The sequence below is a fragment of the Peromyscus californicus genome, unplaced genomic scaffold, assembly GCF_007827085.1.
Source record: "Peromyscus californicus insignis strain IS unplaced genomic scaffold, ASM782708v3 Scaffold_1__1_contigs__length_55948999, whole genome shotgun sequence".
Taxonomy (NCBI): Eukaryota; Metazoa; Chordata; class Mammalia; order Rodentia; family Cricetidae; genus Peromyscus; species Peromyscus californicus.
This window is the reverse complement of record NW_026294492.1, coordinates 47,648,226-47,666,741: the sequence shown is the minus strand read 5'-3', so window position 1 is coordinate 47,666,741 and position 18,516 is coordinate 47,648,226. Positions and strand designations below refer to the sequence as shown.

Genomic DNA, 18,516 nt, shown 5'->3' with positions numbered 1-18,516 from the left:
AAATTCTTCTGTCAAACAAATAGTCCATTGTTTTTTAATTCAGCTTTACTCAGGTTCTCACAACATGGGCAGAATGTAGCCAGATTCTTTAAAAACATTTTTTTTCCATTTCATTGTATGTGTTTTGCCTCCATGTATGTCTATGTACCACATGCATGGCTGGTGTCTGTGGAGGCCAGAAGAGGACATTGGATCCCCCAAGAACTGGTGTTATAGACAGTTGGGAACTGCCATGTGGGTGCTGGGAAGAGCAACCAGTGCTCTTAACCACTGAGTCATCTCTCCAGCCCTGCAGCAAGATTCTTCACCATATTACAACATGAATGACCTCTAGCTCAGTTCCCAAGAGAGGTTGGTTTTTTTTTTTTGTTGTTTTGTTTTGTTTTGTTTTGTTTTTTTTTGAGACGGGGTTTCTCTGTGTAGCCCTGGCTGTCCTGGGACTCACACTATAGACCAGGTTGGCCTCAGACTCACAGAGACCCCACCTGCCTCTGCCTCCTGAGTGCTGGGATTAAAGGTGTGCACCACCACTGCCCAGCCCCAAGGAGCTTTGATCCCTGCTGAAACCTCATGAACTGTGAGCCTCCACTGTCCACACATCTCTCAGCACGCTACTGTCCAAACTCCTACCATCGTGGCCCATCGTTCTCTGCTTACAGCATTCTGGAGCTTTTCTAGATAGAAGTTCCACACTCACCCTCACTCCTCTTGCAAGCCAGGCCCAAAGCCTGCGAACCACACAGTCAGACTGATCACAGCACTGGCTTCTTCACTCGACGCCAGCTTTGCACATTAGTTACTTTTCTTGCTGTGACTAAATACCCAGTGAAGGCCACCTCAGGAGGAGAGGGTGATTGTGGCTCACAGTTTAAGAGTACAGGCCTTCGATGGGCGGTGGTGGCACTCGGGAGACAGAGGCAGGCGGATCTCTGTGAGTTCGAGGCCAGCCTGGGCTACAGAGTGAGTTCCAGGACAGCCAGGACTGTTATACAGAGAAGCCCTGTCTTGAAAAACCAAAATAAATAAATAAATAAGAATAAAAAGAGTACCGTCGCTCTTCCTGGTGGGGAAGTCCTGGTGGGGTGGTAGAAGGCAGCTTTTCATGTTGTATCTGAATTCAGGAAGCAGAGAGGGCAATGAATGCTGGTTTTCATCTTGCTTCTTCCTTTTAATGTTTTTAGTTAACACATATCAATCCTGCCTAACAATGGGTCTTATGGTGACATTTCATACAGATGTCATGTATTTGGACATAACACTCTCCATTACCTGTTATTGTCCCTGCCCCATTTATTTCCCCACCTAGCTCGTCTCCCTTCTACTTTCATGCCCATCTATCTATCTATCTATCTATCTATCTATCTATCTATCTATCTATCTATCTTTATCTTATGTTCAATTGACGTTTTGCCTGCATGTGTGTCTGTAGGAAGGTGTCAGAAGCCCTGGAAGTGGAGCTACAGGCAGGTGTGAGCTGCCATGTGGGTGCTGGGAATTGAACCCAGGTCCTCTGGAAGAGCAGCCAGTGCTCTTAACTACTAAGCCATCAGTTACTATCTTTCACAACTTGAACTAGATCTCTGCACACCCTTGGGCTTTTACCTTTCATTCTGTTGAATGAATAATGGTGTTATTCTGATGGGCCTGCCTTAGTATGTAAATCGGTGTTTTTCTCTAGCAGCTCTTAAGCTGTGGGGGGACCCAGAGCCCATACCCAGCTCTCTCTCCTGCCTGCACCCCCCCCAGTTTGACCCCTCCCATCTGCTTCCTATCTGAATTCTGGCTCCTCAGCTGGGAATTTTATCTTCAGAATCGGACCTAGTCGGTCCCAGCAGGGCTGGATTCTTTGTTTCTGGAAGTCTTGTCTCCGTCCGGAACTTGGATTACTTGGAGGTTGAACTTGAATTCTACCGGGTTGTGCAGCTGGTGGGCAGAGACTCGGAGCCTCTTGATTCTGCACCGAGAAATGCTGCCCTGCTGTCCCCCGACCTGCTGTGCAGAGGGCCTGGGGAGGCAGGAGACACCTTTGTCCTGGCTCAGATAGATGGTGTTGAAACCTCAGAGCTCGTGCCTGCCTGGGCGGGTGACTCGGAGTTGGCTCAGTGTGCTTCGGATGGGCTCCGCCCCCCTCATTTTGGCCTCTTTCCCGGGCTAGGAGGCCGCAGCTAGGCCTGGGAAGGATGATTGGCTTAGCCCAGATCATCAGTGCACACAGTCAGAAGCCAGGAACTAAAACATTTCCAGAGAAGAAGAGAAGAGGTCTCCTGGGACTCATTGCTCCAGAGAGAAGGTGCCAGGCTTGGGAACACCGGGAAGGCCTTGACTGAACAGTGGGAGATCTGTCTACAGCTGGGGTGGCCCCGGGGAGCCCGCTGACTCTGGAGGCCAGTGATTTCCGGTTACTTTGCCACTTCCCGGTGCTCTAGTCTGGGCCAGTCTAGACTCTTAACAGTTCCCAACTGTCTGTCGCTCTCCTTCGTGTTCTCTCTCACTGTCTCTCCCCTGCGTTGCCCTGGGTGTCCCTTCTCCTTGCCCTGTTCTAGTCCTCTAGGTCACTATCCCTGTCCAGTGACCCCGGCAATCCATCTCTGTCTCCTGGGCCTCAGAATTTCATGCTCTGCCCATCTGCCCTGCAGGATGCTACAGCTGAGCTTGTCCTGGCTGGGTCTGGGGCCTGTGGCTGCCTCCCCATGGCAGCTTCTGCTGCTGGGTGGGGCCTTGTTCCTGGCCCGAATTCTGGCCTGGATCTATTCCTTGTATGACAACTCCTGCCGGCTCCACTGCTTCCCTCAGCCCCCTTCCCGGCACTGGTTTTGGCGTCACATGGGCATGGTGAGTATGGCAGCACATGTGTCAGGATGAATGTGTTCTCAAAGGATCAGGAAAGGTTCTTAGGAATCTGGGGGTCATGAGAGGGCTGGGGCCTACAACAGCAGAGAGGTGAGGGAGGCTCTGCTCACACACCCAGCAGATCCACTCCTTGCCTGTCTGCCCACACGGTGCTCTGAGGCTTTCTTCTTCTTCTCCTTCTCTTTCTTCTTCTTCTTCTTCTTCTTCTTCTTCTTCTTCTTCTTCTTCTTCTTCTTCTTCTTCTTCTTCTTCTTCTTCTTCTTCTTCTTCTCCTTCTCCTTCTCCTTCTCCTTCTCCTTCTCCTTCTCCTTCTTCTTCTGTTTTTCCCCCTTTCTTATCCCTAGCTAACTTTGGGTCACATTCTCATCAGGACTCATGGTCTGAGGTCTCATCCTGTTGTTTGTTCAGTACTGTTCTGTGTTGTAGTTCCAGACCCCCAGGACAGGTTCCCCCATGTGCTCTCCTCATTTTCCATGGTTGGGTTTGAGGCCCTGTAGTGGAAGGCATGTGCTATGCCCCTTTCCTGGCCCATCTCTGTTGTCCTCAGGCCAGTGTCTGTACCTCTCCAAGACGCCTCTTCCCCTGTGGGAATGAGCTACGATCCTTATACTTCCACCTAGAGGGACACTGAATGTCAGAAGAAGAGATGTGATCTTTCCTCTCCAACTCCTCAGGTTCTGTTCTTTCTTATCTAGCTCTCCATTCTCAAAGTGTGTCAGAGGACTCTACTGTCCAAGTTGTGCTGAAGTTGAGCACTCTGTTTTCCTTTGTGGTGTCGAGATAAGACACTGAATGTCCTGTGCTCCCTATGAAAGGTTTCCATCACTACCCCAAATTCTTCTTCTCCTTCTCCTTCTCCTTCTCCTTCTTCTTCTTCTTCTTCTCTTTCTCCTCCTCCTCCTCCTTCTTCTCCCCTATGTGGCCTCTTCCATAATGGCTACACTTTCTGGGAGAAGCAGTATATAATCACATGCTTGACTATCTCCTTTTCCAAGCAAAAACATATGACTGTACACACTTTGGTAGATTTCCCTTCACCAGTGTCCTTCAGGGTTCAGAAAGGCTGTAATGTTACAGCTATCCACTTTTGGTTGGTGCCTATATAGCACATGGAAACACCTGTAAATGCCTAGTCTTCTGTTCAACAGATCACAGGACACACTTCATGAAGCTGTAGGTGCATGCTTAGGAACAGAAGGAGTTGTAAAAGGAGTAGGAACCATAGGTATTTTGGAATCCTCTTTAGTAATTTGCTGTGATTTCATTACCTGTGTAGGCTCAATCACACACACACACACACACACACACACACACACATCACTTTCATTTTATGATGGATTACTGCTGTGACTGTATCATTGTGTAAACTGAAACACTAACCCCCCAATTCTCTGCTTAATGGGGTCATATAGATAAATCTAGCTTGATCTAGGGTTATGTTCCTTCCATCACTAACCCACACCCTCAAAATCCATTCTCACATATATGTTCCAGGCCTCTTCTTATATAAACCAGAAACAACAGGAAGTTCTTTAGGAGTGTAGTATGACTTCTCATTGTGTATTCCATCTCTGCGGCCTGCTGAAACTTGAGTCTAGTTGTAGGTCTGGAAGTAAAGATGTGTGGTGAGGGTGGGTCCTGATTGGCATCAGAGGAAGTAGCATAGGTTATAGAACCTCAAAGCCTGTCCCTGGTGATGTATTTCCTCCAGCAAGGCTCCACCTCCTAAAGGTTCCATGACTTCCCCAAACAGCATCACCAACTGGGGACCAAGTGTTCCAATAACTGGGCTTACGTGGACATTTCTCATTCAAACCACCACAGTAACTTTAGGTTTAATCGAATTGCAGAGTTAGCGCCAGATTCCAACAACAGCCTTCTCCATCCCCAGATCCAGAACAACGAGGAAGGCCTGCAGCTGATGACTGAAATGGGCCACCACTTCCATGATGTCTACCTCTGTTGGTTTGGGGCTTTCTACCCGATCCTGACACTCACCCACCCCAAGTTCATTGCTGCCGTACTCCAGGCCCCAGGTGTTTCTCCCAGGATCGAATTACTGGTCTGTTCCCTTCCTTTTCTCCGAGCCCTTCCCATCCCTGCACAGGCCAGGCTGGGCAGGGGAGGGTGGAGCCATGTCAGACAGAAGTCAAGCCCTGCTGCTAACCCAACTGACCCTCGACAAGGTTTTGGGTTTCTCTAGATTCTGAGGTCTGTTAAGTGAGTGATGGAAATTCAACCCAGTGTGGTCTTCTATTGACTGGGGGTGTAGCTTTGCAGTGGAGCACTAGTCTGCAATGTACAGGGCCTTAGGCTGCATGCCTAGGCACTGAAATAAAAACAAACAAACAAACAACAACATCAAAACAACTATAAAGAAATTTGCTGGCAGAAAAGTCCAGGGAGAGTGGGAGGGTGGTCTTCAAGCACAGCTGGATTCAGGTCTCAACAATGCTGCAGGACCTTTATCTCTTAATTCCATCTTCCTCTGGGATGGTTGCATTCTCATGTGGAAAAAGATGATCCCTAATAGCTCAACCCCTTGAAAAAGATCCCTGTGGGTCCAGGATGAGTTCTGGGACCCCCTTAACTTTGTCTCATTTGGGCGATAGGACAGATTCTTCATCCACCACTGTGACTTAATTGCCTCATACTATTTTAGACATAAAATGACAAATAACCACTCCATCAATTCAGAGTGCATTCTTTTTTTTCCCCTGAGACAGGGTTTCTCTGTGTAGCCCCTAGCTGTACTGGAACTCACTCTGTAAATGAGGCTGTCTTCGAACTCACAGAGATCTGCCTGCCTCTGCCTTCCGAGTGCTGGCATTAAAGGCGTGTGCCCCCACTGCCCAGCCATTTTTGTGCATTCTTAAAAAGAAGCAAAATAGAAGAGGACAAATGTGTCTTCATGGCACTTTCTTTTCTTTCTTTCTTTTTTTTTTTTTGGTTTTTTTGAGACAGGGTTTTTCTGTGTAGTTTTGGTGCCTGTCCTGGATCTCACTCTGTAGACCAGGCTGGCCTCAAACTCACAGAGATCTGCCTGCCTCTGCCTCCTGAGTGATGGGATTAAAGGCATGCGCCATCACCGCCCAGCCAGCACTTTCTTAAAATGAAAATAAAAGGCTAGAAGACAAAGGCCTTTTGCATACTTAAGGTATGATCTTTCCCTACCTTTTTGATCCTTGATAAAACATCTCTAGTAATGAAATAAAATAAAAATATGGAGATCTGCTGGGTGTAGTGTGCACTCCTTTAAGGCCAGCAGTAGGGAGGCAGAGGCAGGCAGATCTCTATGTGTTCGAGTCCCACTGGTCTAGAAATTTATTTTTTCACAAACAAACAAACAAATCCACTTAATGGTCATTTTGTCATAGGATTCAGAATATAGCGTGGCCAAACATCATTACAATCACTCATCATTTTTATGGGGTCATTAGCATAATCAAATCTATTTATCAGGACACTTCTCGAGAGGTTGTTGCCAGGAATGGAGGCTATGGCATTCCTTCTAGCAGAGTTCTGAAGTAGACCAGGCAGACGAGAACTGAACAGAGCAGAAAGGTTTAGAGTTGGGGAAACTGATGCAGAAAGAGGCATACAGCACACCAGGACTCCACCCACCTTCTGGGCTGCATCAGCCAATTCTGATGAAAGGGACCTTAAACTGCAAAGTGACTTGGGAGGGAGGAGAAGATCCGGATGGGCCCAGCTGTGTCTGGCTGGCCCTGGAGCTGCCTGATGGCTGGAGGGGCAGCATCCTGCAGTCTTTGAGGACAGGGGAACCCTTAACTTTAAAGACTCAATGCTTAGCATGGTGTAAAAGAGGATACTTGGGAACCCCAGGGCATGTTTAGGACACATTTGGAGCATGAATGGGATACATTTAAATTCTACCTGGGGTTATCTGATGGGCACCATTAGATCATGTCAGACTGTTGTGTTCTAGTGCAGGACCATACTGTATCGTCTCAGGGAAGATCATATATGTTCATAACTGTGTCCCTGTCTAATGGGCAGACTGTGTCAGGACATGTCAGAGAGCTGAAATAGACAGTGAAATAGACAGCTGCAGCCTGGTCTAGCCTTGTCTCACCTCCTTCCTCCTCCCTGCTTCCTTTGTCCCTGTCCCCTTCCTGTCTTGGAGGGGGAGTGCACAGCCCTGGGGCTGAGAGTCCCCATCCACTCCCTAAATTTATCTTTCACTCTCCATGGCCCCTGACCGTTCTTCATGGCAGCTGCAGTGGCCCCTAAGGAAATGATTTTCTATGGTTTCCTGAAGCCATGGCTGGGTGAGTACCTCAAGGTCAGGGTCAGGAGACACCCTTGTTGCCCCGGAGAAAGGTGCCACCCTTGGTCACTGTCACGGCTGCCTTCCTAGGGGATGGGCTGTTGGTGAGTGCTGGTGAGAAATGGAGTCACCATCGTCATCTGCTGACACCCGCCTTCCACTTTGACATCCTGAAGCCCTATGTGAAGATTTTTAACAAGAGCGTGAACATCATGCACGTGAGTGTGTGTGTGCATGTTTGTATGGGATACTTTCTTTAAGATTAAATTTTTTTTTTTTTGGTTTTTTCAAGACAGGGTTTCTCTGTAAGATTAAATATTTTAAATATATATTTGCTTTATGTGTATGGGTGTTTTGCCTGCATGTATGATTATGCATTCCTAGTGCTTGTAAAGTCCAGAAGAGGGCACTAGCACTTCTGTAAGTGGAGTTATAGATGTTGTGAGTCACTGGATAGGTACTGAGAATTACACCCGGGTCCTCTGTAAGAGCAACAAGCTCTCCTAACTTCTGATCCATCTCTTCATCCCTGTATGGCTTAATTTCTGTACTCACATACCAGCTGACATTTATTGAGTACCTACTGATGTTTTTTCTGGTCCTACCCAGCCCCACAGACCTTGCAGCCACTTATAAACTCAGAAGCTCATATTAATTAAAACTGCTCGGCCATTAGCTCAGGCCTACCACTGACTAGCTCTTACATTTAAACTAACCCACAAACTAACGTGGTTTGGTACCTTTTTTCAGTTCTGCCTTCACATCTTGCTTCCTCTGTGTCTGCTGGCGACTCCTGACTCAGCCTTCCTGTTCCCAGAATCCTCTTCTCTGCTTGTCCTGCCTGTACTTCCTGCCTGGCTATTGGCCAATCAGCATTTTATCTATTAACCAATCAGAGCAACACATTCACGGCATACAGAGTGATATCCACATCATAAATGCTATGCCAGGTCCATGATCTATGTTGCCTGTTGTCATTTTCGCACCACCCTGAGGAAAAGGCGACTATGACAGTTACATTATGAAACTGGGGGCCACAGAGGTCAGGGAGCCCATCCAAGTTCATCAGCAATAAGTGTGAGGGGAGCAGGCATTGAAGTATGGTTTGTGGGACAACAGATGAGGTCAAACTAATTGTTGCCGAAGGTTTATCAAGTGGGAACCAGGAGAGGGAAATGCTCTGACCAAAGGTACACAGACGTTAGACTTGAATGCAAGGTTCCTGACTCCAGCTTTGCGTCTTCTCTTCTCCCACCAAGGTTTATGGACCAAGTGTGCTGTGTGTGTGTGTGTGTGTGTGTGTGTGTGTGTGTGTGTGTGTGTATGTGTGTGTGTGTGTGTGAACCCCAGTGCTTGGAGTTGAGGAGGGGCTCAGGAGCCAATGCCTTGTTCTGCTTCCTTCTCTGGCCAGGCCAAGTGGCGGCGCCTGACCGCCAAGGGCAGCGCCCGTCTGGACATGTTCGAGCACATCAGCCTCATGACACTGGACAGTCTGCAGAAATGTGTCTTCAGCTTTGACAGCAACTGTCAGGAGTGAGTCACTGTCTTTGCCTGAGAGCCTGAGGAACCATGGACCAAGGGAGGAGGCTGGAGAGGGAGGACTGACTGGAGGGAGCAGAGGGGACTCCCTGGAGGAGGTAGGACATAACTGACATGGAAAGACAGTGGAGAAAGAGAGAGTGGGTGCTGTCCTTTCAGGGAGGTAGGATTGTTTGGATAATGGCAAGGTGTGGCTAAGCAGTAAATCAAGCAGGCAAGGAGGGGCTCTTGTCACTATCTGAGAGAAACAACTGAAGAAGGAAAGGCTGGTGTTGGCTCCTGGTTTCAAAGGTGTCAGTTCGTCGTGGTTGGTGGGAAGGCATCATGGAGCTCCTCGCATTAAGAAGGACAAGAAGTGGAGAGGGAGAGATGGTCTGTTCTAGCAAGCTTCCTCCTCTGTTTCCTGTTCTTCCTTCTGGGCCCCCAGCCTGTGGGATGAGACTGTCCACATCAGGGTGGGCTTTTACCCCTCAGCCAATGCTCTGGGAAACATCCTCATAGACTAACACAGAGATGTGCTTTATGAGGGCTAGGGATGTGATTTGGTCAGTAATGTGCTTGCCATGCAAGGCCAAAGACTTGAGTTCCGATCCCTAGTTCCCCATCAAAGCAAAACCAGGGTGACTGATATCTGCAATCCAGTGCAACTACACGGAAATGTACATACAAGATACATGTGCGAGACACTGAAATAAGTGATTTAATCTAAGCACTTCTTAATTTAATCAAGCTGAACATCAAGGTTAGTAATCACAGGGAGTCTACAAAGAGAGTTCCAGCTCAGCCAGGGTTACACAGCCAGATCCTGTCTCAAAACTACTCCCCCTGAAAAAAGACTCCAAAAAACAAAACAAAACAAAAAAAAAACAACCCAACCACAGGGAGTTGAAAGTGCTCCCTGCTTCTCTTTTTCTCTCAAACACGGAGTTCATAGTGCTCCCCATTGCCTTTCTGTATAACTTACCTTCCTGCTGCTGTTATAAAATACTGTGATCGTCTAGAAGGAACAGGGTATTTTGGATTACAGTTCTAAAACGGAAGTCCATAATGGCAAGGAAGACAGGGTAGCTGGCTGCCGAAGCAGGAAACTGCCTGATCACGTTTCAGCTGCACCCAGGAAGCAAAGAGCACAAACTGGAGGTTGGACAAGGCTGCAAGTTCTCCAGGTCCACTCCTCCAACAAGGCTCTCACCCTGAAAGTGCCATCAACTGGGCACCAAGTGTTTCAGTACATCAGCCTCTGGGACACACTTCCCTTCACACCTTCTTCCTTTCTTCCTCCCTCCCTTCATTTCTTCCTTCCTTTTCTTTCTTAATGGTATCTTACTATGTTGTTTAGGCTAGCTTGGAATTGAGTAGGTACTTCAGGCTGGACTTGAACTCATGATCCTCCTGCCTCCATCTCCCGGATGTTGGGACTACAGTCAGAAGCCATCATGTCTACCTAGTGGGCAGATCTTAAGGATGTTGTCTACACAGAAAGAAGGGCGTGAGCTCCATTCTGGGTTTTCCAAGGAGTCATGGAAGGTATTTAAGCAGTTGGGAGTCACAGTCACAGCTGAGATTGGACAACTGAGCCAGTAGAGGACTGTCATGTAGACACAGGATGCAAGGGACCTGAAGAGGAGGCTATGAACTTGATACAGAAAACAGGACAGACTTGCAGGAAATCAGGAAAGAAAAAACAGAGCAGACGCTGAGTGAAGAAAAGATGGGGACAGCCACATCTACCTTGGAATCCTGGGGGGCCAGGCTACTCATGCGGAGTAGGCAGCAGGAGACCTCTGCCTGGCTTAAGCCCTTTTCTGGATAGAGTTTGGTCCTGAGACTCTGGCTGAAGTTTCTCTGGGGTTTCATGTGTGTTATGTTGCTTCCTGTCTCTGGCCTGCCCCTGCCCTGCAGGTCTCCCAGCGAATACATTGCTGCCATTTTGGAGCTCAGCTCCCTCATAATAAAAAGGCACCATCGGGTTATCCTGTATATGGACTTCCTGTACTACCTCACTCCTGATGGGAGGCGCTTCCGCAAGGCCTGTGACGTGGTGCACAACTTCACAGATGCTGTCATCCAGGAGAGGCGGAGTAACCTTGCTAGCCAGGGTGTTGATGACTTCCTCAAGGCCAAGACGAGGTCTAAGACTTTAGACTTCATCGATGTGCTCTTGCTGGCCAAGGTGGGCTTTTGTGGGATCTCGACTGAGAATTTAATCAAGAACCTTGACATTAAGTATTAGATGGAAGTTGGACTTCATCAAGAGGGCATTTGGGAAGCAATAGATGGTGTTTATAATAACTAAGGACAGGACACAGAGACGTTTTAGAAGTGACTCCATTGAATGCTATGTGGAAGGACAAACAACAGCAGGAAATTAAGGAGGAAACTGCAGGGACAGGCTCTGGAAAGGATAGAGAAGGCATTCTGTGTGCACAATGGGATCAGAACTTGTCTTAGGTCAGCATCGGGAATTCTCAGACATGGAATGAGTTGAGGGTTCTGTTTTGTCTTCAGGACGAACATGGAAAGGAGCTGTCAGATGAGGACATCCGGGCAGAGGCTGACACCTTCATGTTTGGAGGTGAGGGTCCCTGTGTAGGGCTACAATGAGGATAAGAGTCTATCAATCCCAATTAGACATCGTGGGGAGCCACCAGACCCCTCCATTCCATCCATCCATCCTTTCTTCATCTTTCCTTGGGGCATGGATGCCCAAGTACTATTTACTCTGAGGTGCTAAAACAGCCCAGACACCCAGTCCTTCTTGTCTGTCCCTCAGGCCATGACACCACAGCCAGTGCACTCTCCTGGGTCCTGTACAACCTGGCGAGACACCCGGAATACCAGGAGCGCTGCCGGCAGGAGGTGCGGGAGCTGCTGAGGGACCGAGAGTCTGAGGAGATTGAATGGTGAGCACAGGTTCAGTGCCATATACATAGCTGAGATCCAGAATGGTAGTTGCTGTTTTTGATTTGTAAAATTACATTGACTTATTTATTTGTGTGTGACTGTCTCTGTTGAGGGTGTGCGTGTGCCAAGTACGCATGTGGAGGTCAGAGGACAACTTTCAGAAATTGGCCTCTCCTTCTACTGTGGGCTCTAGGGGCTGAACTCAGGTCGTTAGGATCAGCAGCAAGTATCGTTACCTCCTTGGCTTTACTTTTGATTTTTTTGGTCTAGTTATATAGTTCAAGCTGGCCTGGAACTCACCATTCTCTTCTCCTGCGTCTACCTCTTGGAATCACCTGACCAGCTTGGCCATCACTTCTTAAATCTCTACTGTATGACCCCCGAGGGTTCCTGGATCATGTCTTCCACTTTCCTCTTGGATTATGTGTCCTTTGTGTGTTGATTTGCTTGAAATCACACACACACACACACACACACACACACACACACACACACACACACACTCACATTCACTCACACACATATCATGATAATAGACAGACAGACGACAGACAGACAGACAGAGGATTGTAGACATCCCTGAATGACTCCTTTGAATACTGTTGTGGTTCATAGTATCTTATAACATACAGATTCTTCAATTTTGTGAATAATATACTGACATTTCCTTCTGGTCTTTAAGTTCAAGCTTTTGGAGTTTTAAGAATTCCTGGTGTTCTGTCACAAAAAATGTCTCTTATGCTTTGTAGGTTTTTTGTCCTCCTGAATCAGTCTGGTAATGGGTGGGGCAGGTGGAGAATTGGTGAGTGGGTTCAGAATTGCACTTGGCTAGTGGCACTCCACATACTAGCCCACCTTAAAGAAGTGATAGGTCTTGGAAATGCTAGATGTGGTAAGGAACGTTAGAGGTCCAGTTTTTCAGATGTCGTGGAGAACTCCATGCTCTAGTCAGCACAGGCAAACACTTATTTCTACTTACTCACTTTTAAAAAGATTTATTTTTGCTTATGTTTGGTTGTGGGTATGTACACATGAGTGTGGGTGCCCTCGAGAGCCAAACGGTGTAAACCCCCTGGAGCTGGAGTAACAGGGGGTTGTGAGGTGCCCTGTGTGGGTGCTAGCAAGTGAGATCAGCTCCTCTAGAATAGCAGTGAGAACTCTTAACCTTGTTGGGACAGAGTCTCCTAAAGCTAAGACTGGCTTTCAACTCAATGGATAGCCTAAGCTGGTCTTAATCCTCCTGCCTCCACCTTCTGAATCTTGCCGCCATTTAATTTTTTAAAGGTCTTTCATATAAATATATGAAAGCATTTAATGATATTCTTTTTTTGGTAAAGATATATTTTGATAAGTATGTTTTTCTTAGAAATGTTTCTAAAAATATTAAGTAAATTTATCCACTTTTCCTTTTGATTTTCTAATGGTTTAATCTTTGATTCAGAGTTAAGGGTGGTAGCTCACTCCTCTTCTCTCAGCACTCATGAGGCAGAGGCAGAAGGATCAGTTCAAAACCATCCTCAGCTTTATAGGGAGTTCAAGGCCAGCATGGGCTATATGGAGACCTTGCTTGGAAACAAAACAAAACTACATATAGCCAGGTATGGTGGTACAAGTCTTTTAAGTCCAATACTTGGGAGGCAGAGGCAGGTGGATCTCTAAGTTTGAGGCCAGCCTAGTCTACAGGGAGTTTTAGGGTATCCAAGGCTACATAATGACACCTTGTCTGGAAAACAAAGTAAAATCTATAAAACGGCAGGGGAGATGGCTCAGTGGGGGTAATGTACTTGCTGCTAGCATAAGGACTTCAGTTTGATTTCCCAGAATCCACGTAAAAGGTTACCCCAGCACTGTAGCTCAGGGAGCAGGAGATCGGACTGTGCTGGCCAGCCAGTCTACCCTAAACATCCAGTTCTTACATTCAGGGAGAGACACTATCTCAAAACAGAAGATGTAGAGGGATAGAGGAAGATTCTCAAAGGTGACTTCTGGCCTACACAATACATGCACACACAAATAAAAATAAAAATCGTAAAATGAACAAGTAATTTTGATTCATCTAAGTGAACTTTGTTATAGGACTAATGATCAAAGGGGGGGCAGTAAGAATTTCAACAAGCAGCAGGGAGACTGGTCAGTACTGTTTACGTATTTGTGTGTGTGTGTGTGTGTGTGTGTGTGTGTGTGTACATGCAGTCCATGGTACGTGTGTGGAGGTTAGAAGAGAACTCTTGAGAGTTGGTTCTGTCCTATAATCTTGTGTGGTCTGGGTATTGAATTCAGGTCGTCAAGCGTGGGTGCCAGCCCTCTAATGCCAAGCCATCTAGCAGGCCGGGGCGTTGTTTTACTCCCTGGATAACTGTGTGGTGGTTCCTCAGGGACGACCTGGCCCAGCTGCCCTTCCTGACCATGTGCATTAAGGAGAGTCTGCGGCTGCATCCTCCGGTCACGGTGATCTCCCGCTCCTGCACCCAGGACATTGTGCTCCCAGATGGCCGGGTCATCCCTAAAGGTGTGGACTGAATGGGGAGGTGGCTCCTGGTGGTCCCCAATGACAGCTCTGACTTCCTTTTGACTGTCCCTTCTTGTCCATAGGGAACGACTGTATCATCAGCATCTTTGGGGTTCATCACAACCCTTCAGTCTGGCCAGACCCTGAGGTGCGACCCCGCCCAGCCCCCAATTTTGGGACCTGAGAGAGGGGCACGGTACTACCTGAAACCCAGAGGCTGTCATTCTCCTGTCCCCATATCCATCTTTTCTGGGGCTGGCTGGGTGTGCAGAGAGACACGACCCATCAGCTTAGTCTTGCTTGGCCCTCAGGTCTATGACCCCTTCCGCTTTGACCCAGAAAACCCTCAGAAGAGGTCACCGCTGGCTTTTATTCCCTTCTCTGCCGGGCCCAGGTGAGGCAAGAGGGCTTAGGGTGATAGAGAGTGATCTGGGCCTGACAGCGGGGAAAGGGGAATTGGGGTGGTTAGGTTCTGGGTCTCCTTCCCACCCTCTGCTCAGAGTATGTGCAAAGGTCTAGAGAGCCGGGATTGGAAGGTGAAGTGTGGTGAAGCTCTGTGCTCAGAGATTCGCCCTGGTCCGTCTTGGGCGCTGGCTGACTCTGAGACAGCTTCGGGAATGCGGATGCAAGACTCGGGGTCCCAGGAGCGTCAGTGCCCCTCCTGCCCCTCAGGCTGCCCGGGAGCGACAGGGACCTGGCCAAGTTCAAACCTTGGGGCCTGGCTGGGTCCGGACACAGTCAGAGTCCCCACCCCGTCCTCCCACAGGAACTGCATAGGACAGACTTTCGCCATGAGCGAGATGAAGGTGGCGCTGGCGCTCACCCTGCTGCGCTTCCGCCTCCTGCCCGACGACAAGGAGCCGCGTCGGAAGCCGGAGCTGATCCTGCGCGCAGAGGGCGGGCTGTGGCTGCGGGTGGAGCCGCTGAGCACGGGTGCACAGTGACTGGGCCTGGAACTGCCCCACCCACCCTTCTCAGACGATCCCGAATAAGGGGAGCCTCACCGAGAGCCAGTAGGGGGCGCTGCAGGACAGCAGAGAACCACCGGTGGTCTGGATGAGACGAGGTGGGGCTGGTTTCCTCCTGGGTCATCCACAGGACCTGTAGGCTGATGGGAGTCGCACCCAAGCTCAAGCATGGACTTATTCTTTTGGAGACGGGGAACCACAGATGTTTACCTGCAGGTTTGAGGATCTGTCAGCTAAGCATACTCCACAGTTTTCTTTTTTCTTTCGTTTTTGAGATAGGGTCTGACGACGTAGCTTTTAGTAGCTTGGAGCCCACTGCACAGACCAGGCTGGCCTCAAACTTGCAGCAAACCGCTGGCCTCTTTATCCGCAGTGCTGTAATTAGAAGAGTGGGTCACTGTGCCTGGCCTGTTACATCTGAAGGGATATTTGTAGAAATGAAGGACAGTTTCTCAGGAGAGAAGCCTGGGAGCCCTTGAGAATGATGTTAAGTGACGCTCAAGGCTTGTGATGTCCAAGGCCACTAAGGCAACTTAAATTTAAAGTGAAATCACTCTAGCAGGCTCCCTGTCTGGTGCTGTTCTTCTGGGTTCCCACTTATTCCTCTTGGGGCCGGAGAGGTGGCTCACTAGTCAGCCAGCCTTGCTCAATCAGAAAGCTCCTGGTTCAGTGAGAGATTCTATCTCAGGAAATAAGGTGGACAGTAATGAACAAAGACACCCAACATAAACCCCTGGCCTCCTCATGGCCATGTCTCTGTGTGCCCTGCACGCACAAACTCCTTTTTCTATCTCTTCCAGGATTTGATTTCTTCCATTCTTCCAGGAAGTCATTAAAAACTGTTGGAGTTGGAGGCTAGCCTGGGCTCTATAGAAAGTTTGAGGCCAGCACTGTGAGACCTTGTCTCAAAACTTAAAAACAAACAAAACCAGAGTTTTACATCTCTTTCACTTGGGAAATGACTTTAGAGAAATAATGTGCATCCCCCCCCCCCTTTAAATCTCTAGTGTTCTGTTCTTGTTTATAGACTGTCTTTGTGGTTTTGGCAGTACTCTTGTTGAAGACCAGGCCTTGTATGTGTTACACAAGTTTTCTACCACTGAGCTACACGTCTTGCTGATTCTGTTATTTTATTTACTTACATATTTTAGTGGTGTGTGTGTGTGTGTGTGTGTGTGTGTATGTAGGCCAGAGGGCAGCTCAGGTGTTGATGTTTAGGCATTCCGTCCACATCCTTTGAGACAAGGTCTCTCATTGGCCTGGAGCTCACCAATTAGACTAACCTCATTGGCCAGTGAACTCTAGGAATCTTCTTGCCTTCCCAGTGATCAGAGTATACTTGCATACCACTTTACACCCAATTTTATGATGGTTCTAAGGACTGAGCCCAGGACTTCCTGCTTAAAAGGCAAGCACATTATTCATTGAGCCATCTCCCCAGCCCCTTAAGTGAAATTTTATTTTAATTTTTATTAAGAAAAAATTTCAATTTATTTTACACACCAATCAAAGATCCTCCTCTCAACCCCCCCAGCCTCCCTACCCCTCCCCACAACAAGGCAAGGCCTCCCATGGGGAGGCACATCCAGTCGACACAAGTCCAAGTCCCTCCCCCTGCCTCAAGGCTTCTCCAGGTGTCCCATCAAAGTGGGCTCCAAAAAGCCTGCTCATCCCCCAAGCTCTCTTTCCCTCGACCCTCGCCTTTCATTACCCCCACTCATGTCCAGGCTGTTCATGTAGATCTCATTCCATTTCTCTGTCATTGGGCGATCCCTGTGTCTTTCTTGGGGTCCTGTTTTCCAGGTAGCATCCCTGGTGATGTGAGGAGCGGGAGATCCCAGCTGGATCAACAACAGAGAGGGAGAACAAGGAATAGGAGACCATGGTAAATGAAGACCACATGAGAATAGGAAGAAGCAAAGTGCTAGAGAGGCCCACAGAAATCCACAAAGATACCCCCACAACAGACTGCCGGCAATGGTCGAGAGACAGTCCGAACTGACCTACTCTGGTGATGGGATGGCCAAACACCCTAATTGTTGTGCTAGAAACCTCATCCAACTATTGAGGGATCTGGATGCAGAGATCCATGACTAGGCCCTGGGTGGATCTCTGGGAGTCCAATTAGCGAGAATGAGGAGGGTTTATATGAGCAAGAATTGTTGAGACCAAGGTTGGATAAAGCACAGGGACAAATAGCCAAATGAATGGAAACACATGAACTATGAACCAATGGCTGAGGGGTCCCCACTGGATCAGGCCCTCCGAATGGGTGAGACAGTTGATTGGCTTGATCTGTTTGGGAGACATCCAGAAAGTGGGACCGGGTCCTGTGCTCATTGCATGAGTTGGCTGTTTGAAACCTGGGGCCTATGCAGGATTGTTTGGCTCGGCCTGGGAGGAGGGGACTGGACCTACCTGGACTGAGTCTACCAGGTTGATCTCAGTCTGTGGGGAAGGCTTTGCCCTGGAGGAGATGGGAATGGGGGTGGGGTTGGGGGGAAGATGAGGGGGACGGGAGGGGGGAGAACAAGGGAATCCGTGGCTGATATGTAGAACTGAATTGTATTGCAAAATAAATTAAAATAAATTAAAAAAAAAAGAATAAAGATAACATAATAAAAATAAAAAAAAAAAAAAAGCCTGCTCATGCACCAGGGATGAATTCTGATCCTACCGCCAGGGGGCCCTCACACAGATCTGGTTACACAACTGTCTCACCATACAGAGGGCCTAGCCCAGTCCCATGCAGGCTCCACAGCCATTGTTCCAACTTTCATGAGTTCCCACTAGTTTGGTTTGGTTGTCTTTGCGGGTTTCCCTATCATGATCTTGATGCACTTGCTCATAGAAACTCTCTTCTCTCTCTCCTACTGGACTCCTGCAGCTCTGCCTGGTGCTTGGCTGTGGATCTCTGCATTTGCTTCCAACTGTCACTGGAGAAAAGCTCTGTGATGACACTTAGGGTATTCACCGATCTGGTCACTGGGGTAGTAAGCCAGTTCAGTTCAGGCACCCTCTCCACTATTGCTAGTAGTCCAAGCTGGGGTCATCCTTGGGGATTCCTGGGAACTTCTCTAGCACTTGGTTTCTCCCTATCCCCATGATGTCTCCCTCTATCATGGTATCTCTTTCATTTCTTTCCCACTCCATCCCTGTTCCAGCTCAACCATCCTGTTCCCTTATGTTCTCATCCACTATCCCCTACTCTCTGTGGTGGTATTTTACTTGTACTGAAATGTGATTTTAATTGTATGTTAATAAATAAAGTTGCCTGGGGGTCAGAGCTATTAGAGCCATAGCAAGTGCGTGGCGGCGGTGGCGCACGCCTTTAATCTCAATACCATAGAGGACCTGGAGGGCTGTACATACAGGCAGTGACAAGGCAGTCACATGTTTGGGTTTACAACCAATGAGAAGGCAGAACGGCTAGAGTATATAAAGACATACACACA

The 18,516-nt window shown here is 48.2% G+C and overlaps 1 protein-coding gene across 5 annotated transcripts; it reads left to right on the top strand.

The window, feature by feature from the left end:
• The first annotated feature begins 2,040 nt into the window (after positions 1-2,040).
• Positions 2,041-17,521, top strand: LOC128115724 (cytochrome P450 4F6-like). 5 transcript variants are annotated; one of them, XR_008220281.1, is made up of 13 exons: positions 2,041-2,290; positions 2,637-2,832; positions 4,742-4,886; positions 7,089-7,142; positions 7,232-7,359; positions 8,553-8,674; positions 10,583-10,853; positions 11,189-11,255; positions 11,454-11,583; positions 13,960-14,093; positions 14,177-14,241; positions 14,860-15,277; positions 16,865-17,521. XR_008220281.1 is itself a non-coding variant. In XM_052746721.1 (13 exons), the coding sequence occupies exons 1-13, from the start codon at positions 2,181-2,183 to the stop codon at positions 15,035-15,037; spliced, it is 1,683 nt and encodes a 560-aa protein (XP_052602681.1). In that variant the 5' UTR covers positions 2,045-2,180; the 3' UTR covers positions 15,038-15,156. The 5 variants fall into 5 exon arrangements, 4 of the variants coding, with proteins under 4 accessions (XP_052602680.1, XP_052602681.1, XP_052602682.1 ...); XM_052746721.1 differs by lacking the exon at positions 16,865-17,521 and adding an exon at positions 14,405-14,487 and having other exon boundaries at positions 2,045-2,290; positions 14,860-15,156; XM_052746720.1 differs by lacking the exon at positions 16,865-17,521 and having other exon boundaries at positions 14,860-16,165.
• Positions 17,522-18,516: the final 995 nt, after the last annotated feature.

Excerpts from the sequence above, each read along its gene's own strand:
- LOC128115724 (XM_052746720.1), top strand. The coding sequence starts at position 2,181 with ATGATTGGCTTAGCCCAGATCATCAGTGCACACAGTCAGAAGCCAGGA. Across the intron at positions 2,291-2,636 it reads CTCATTGCTCCAGAGAGAAG|GATGCTACAGCTGAGCTTGT; the intron begins GTGCCAGGCTTG and ends TCTGCCCTGCAG. Across the intron at positions 7,143-7,231 it reads TTTCCTGAAGCCATGGCTGG|GGGATGGGCTGTTGGTGAGT; the intron begins GTGAGTACCTCA and ends CTGCCTTCCTAG.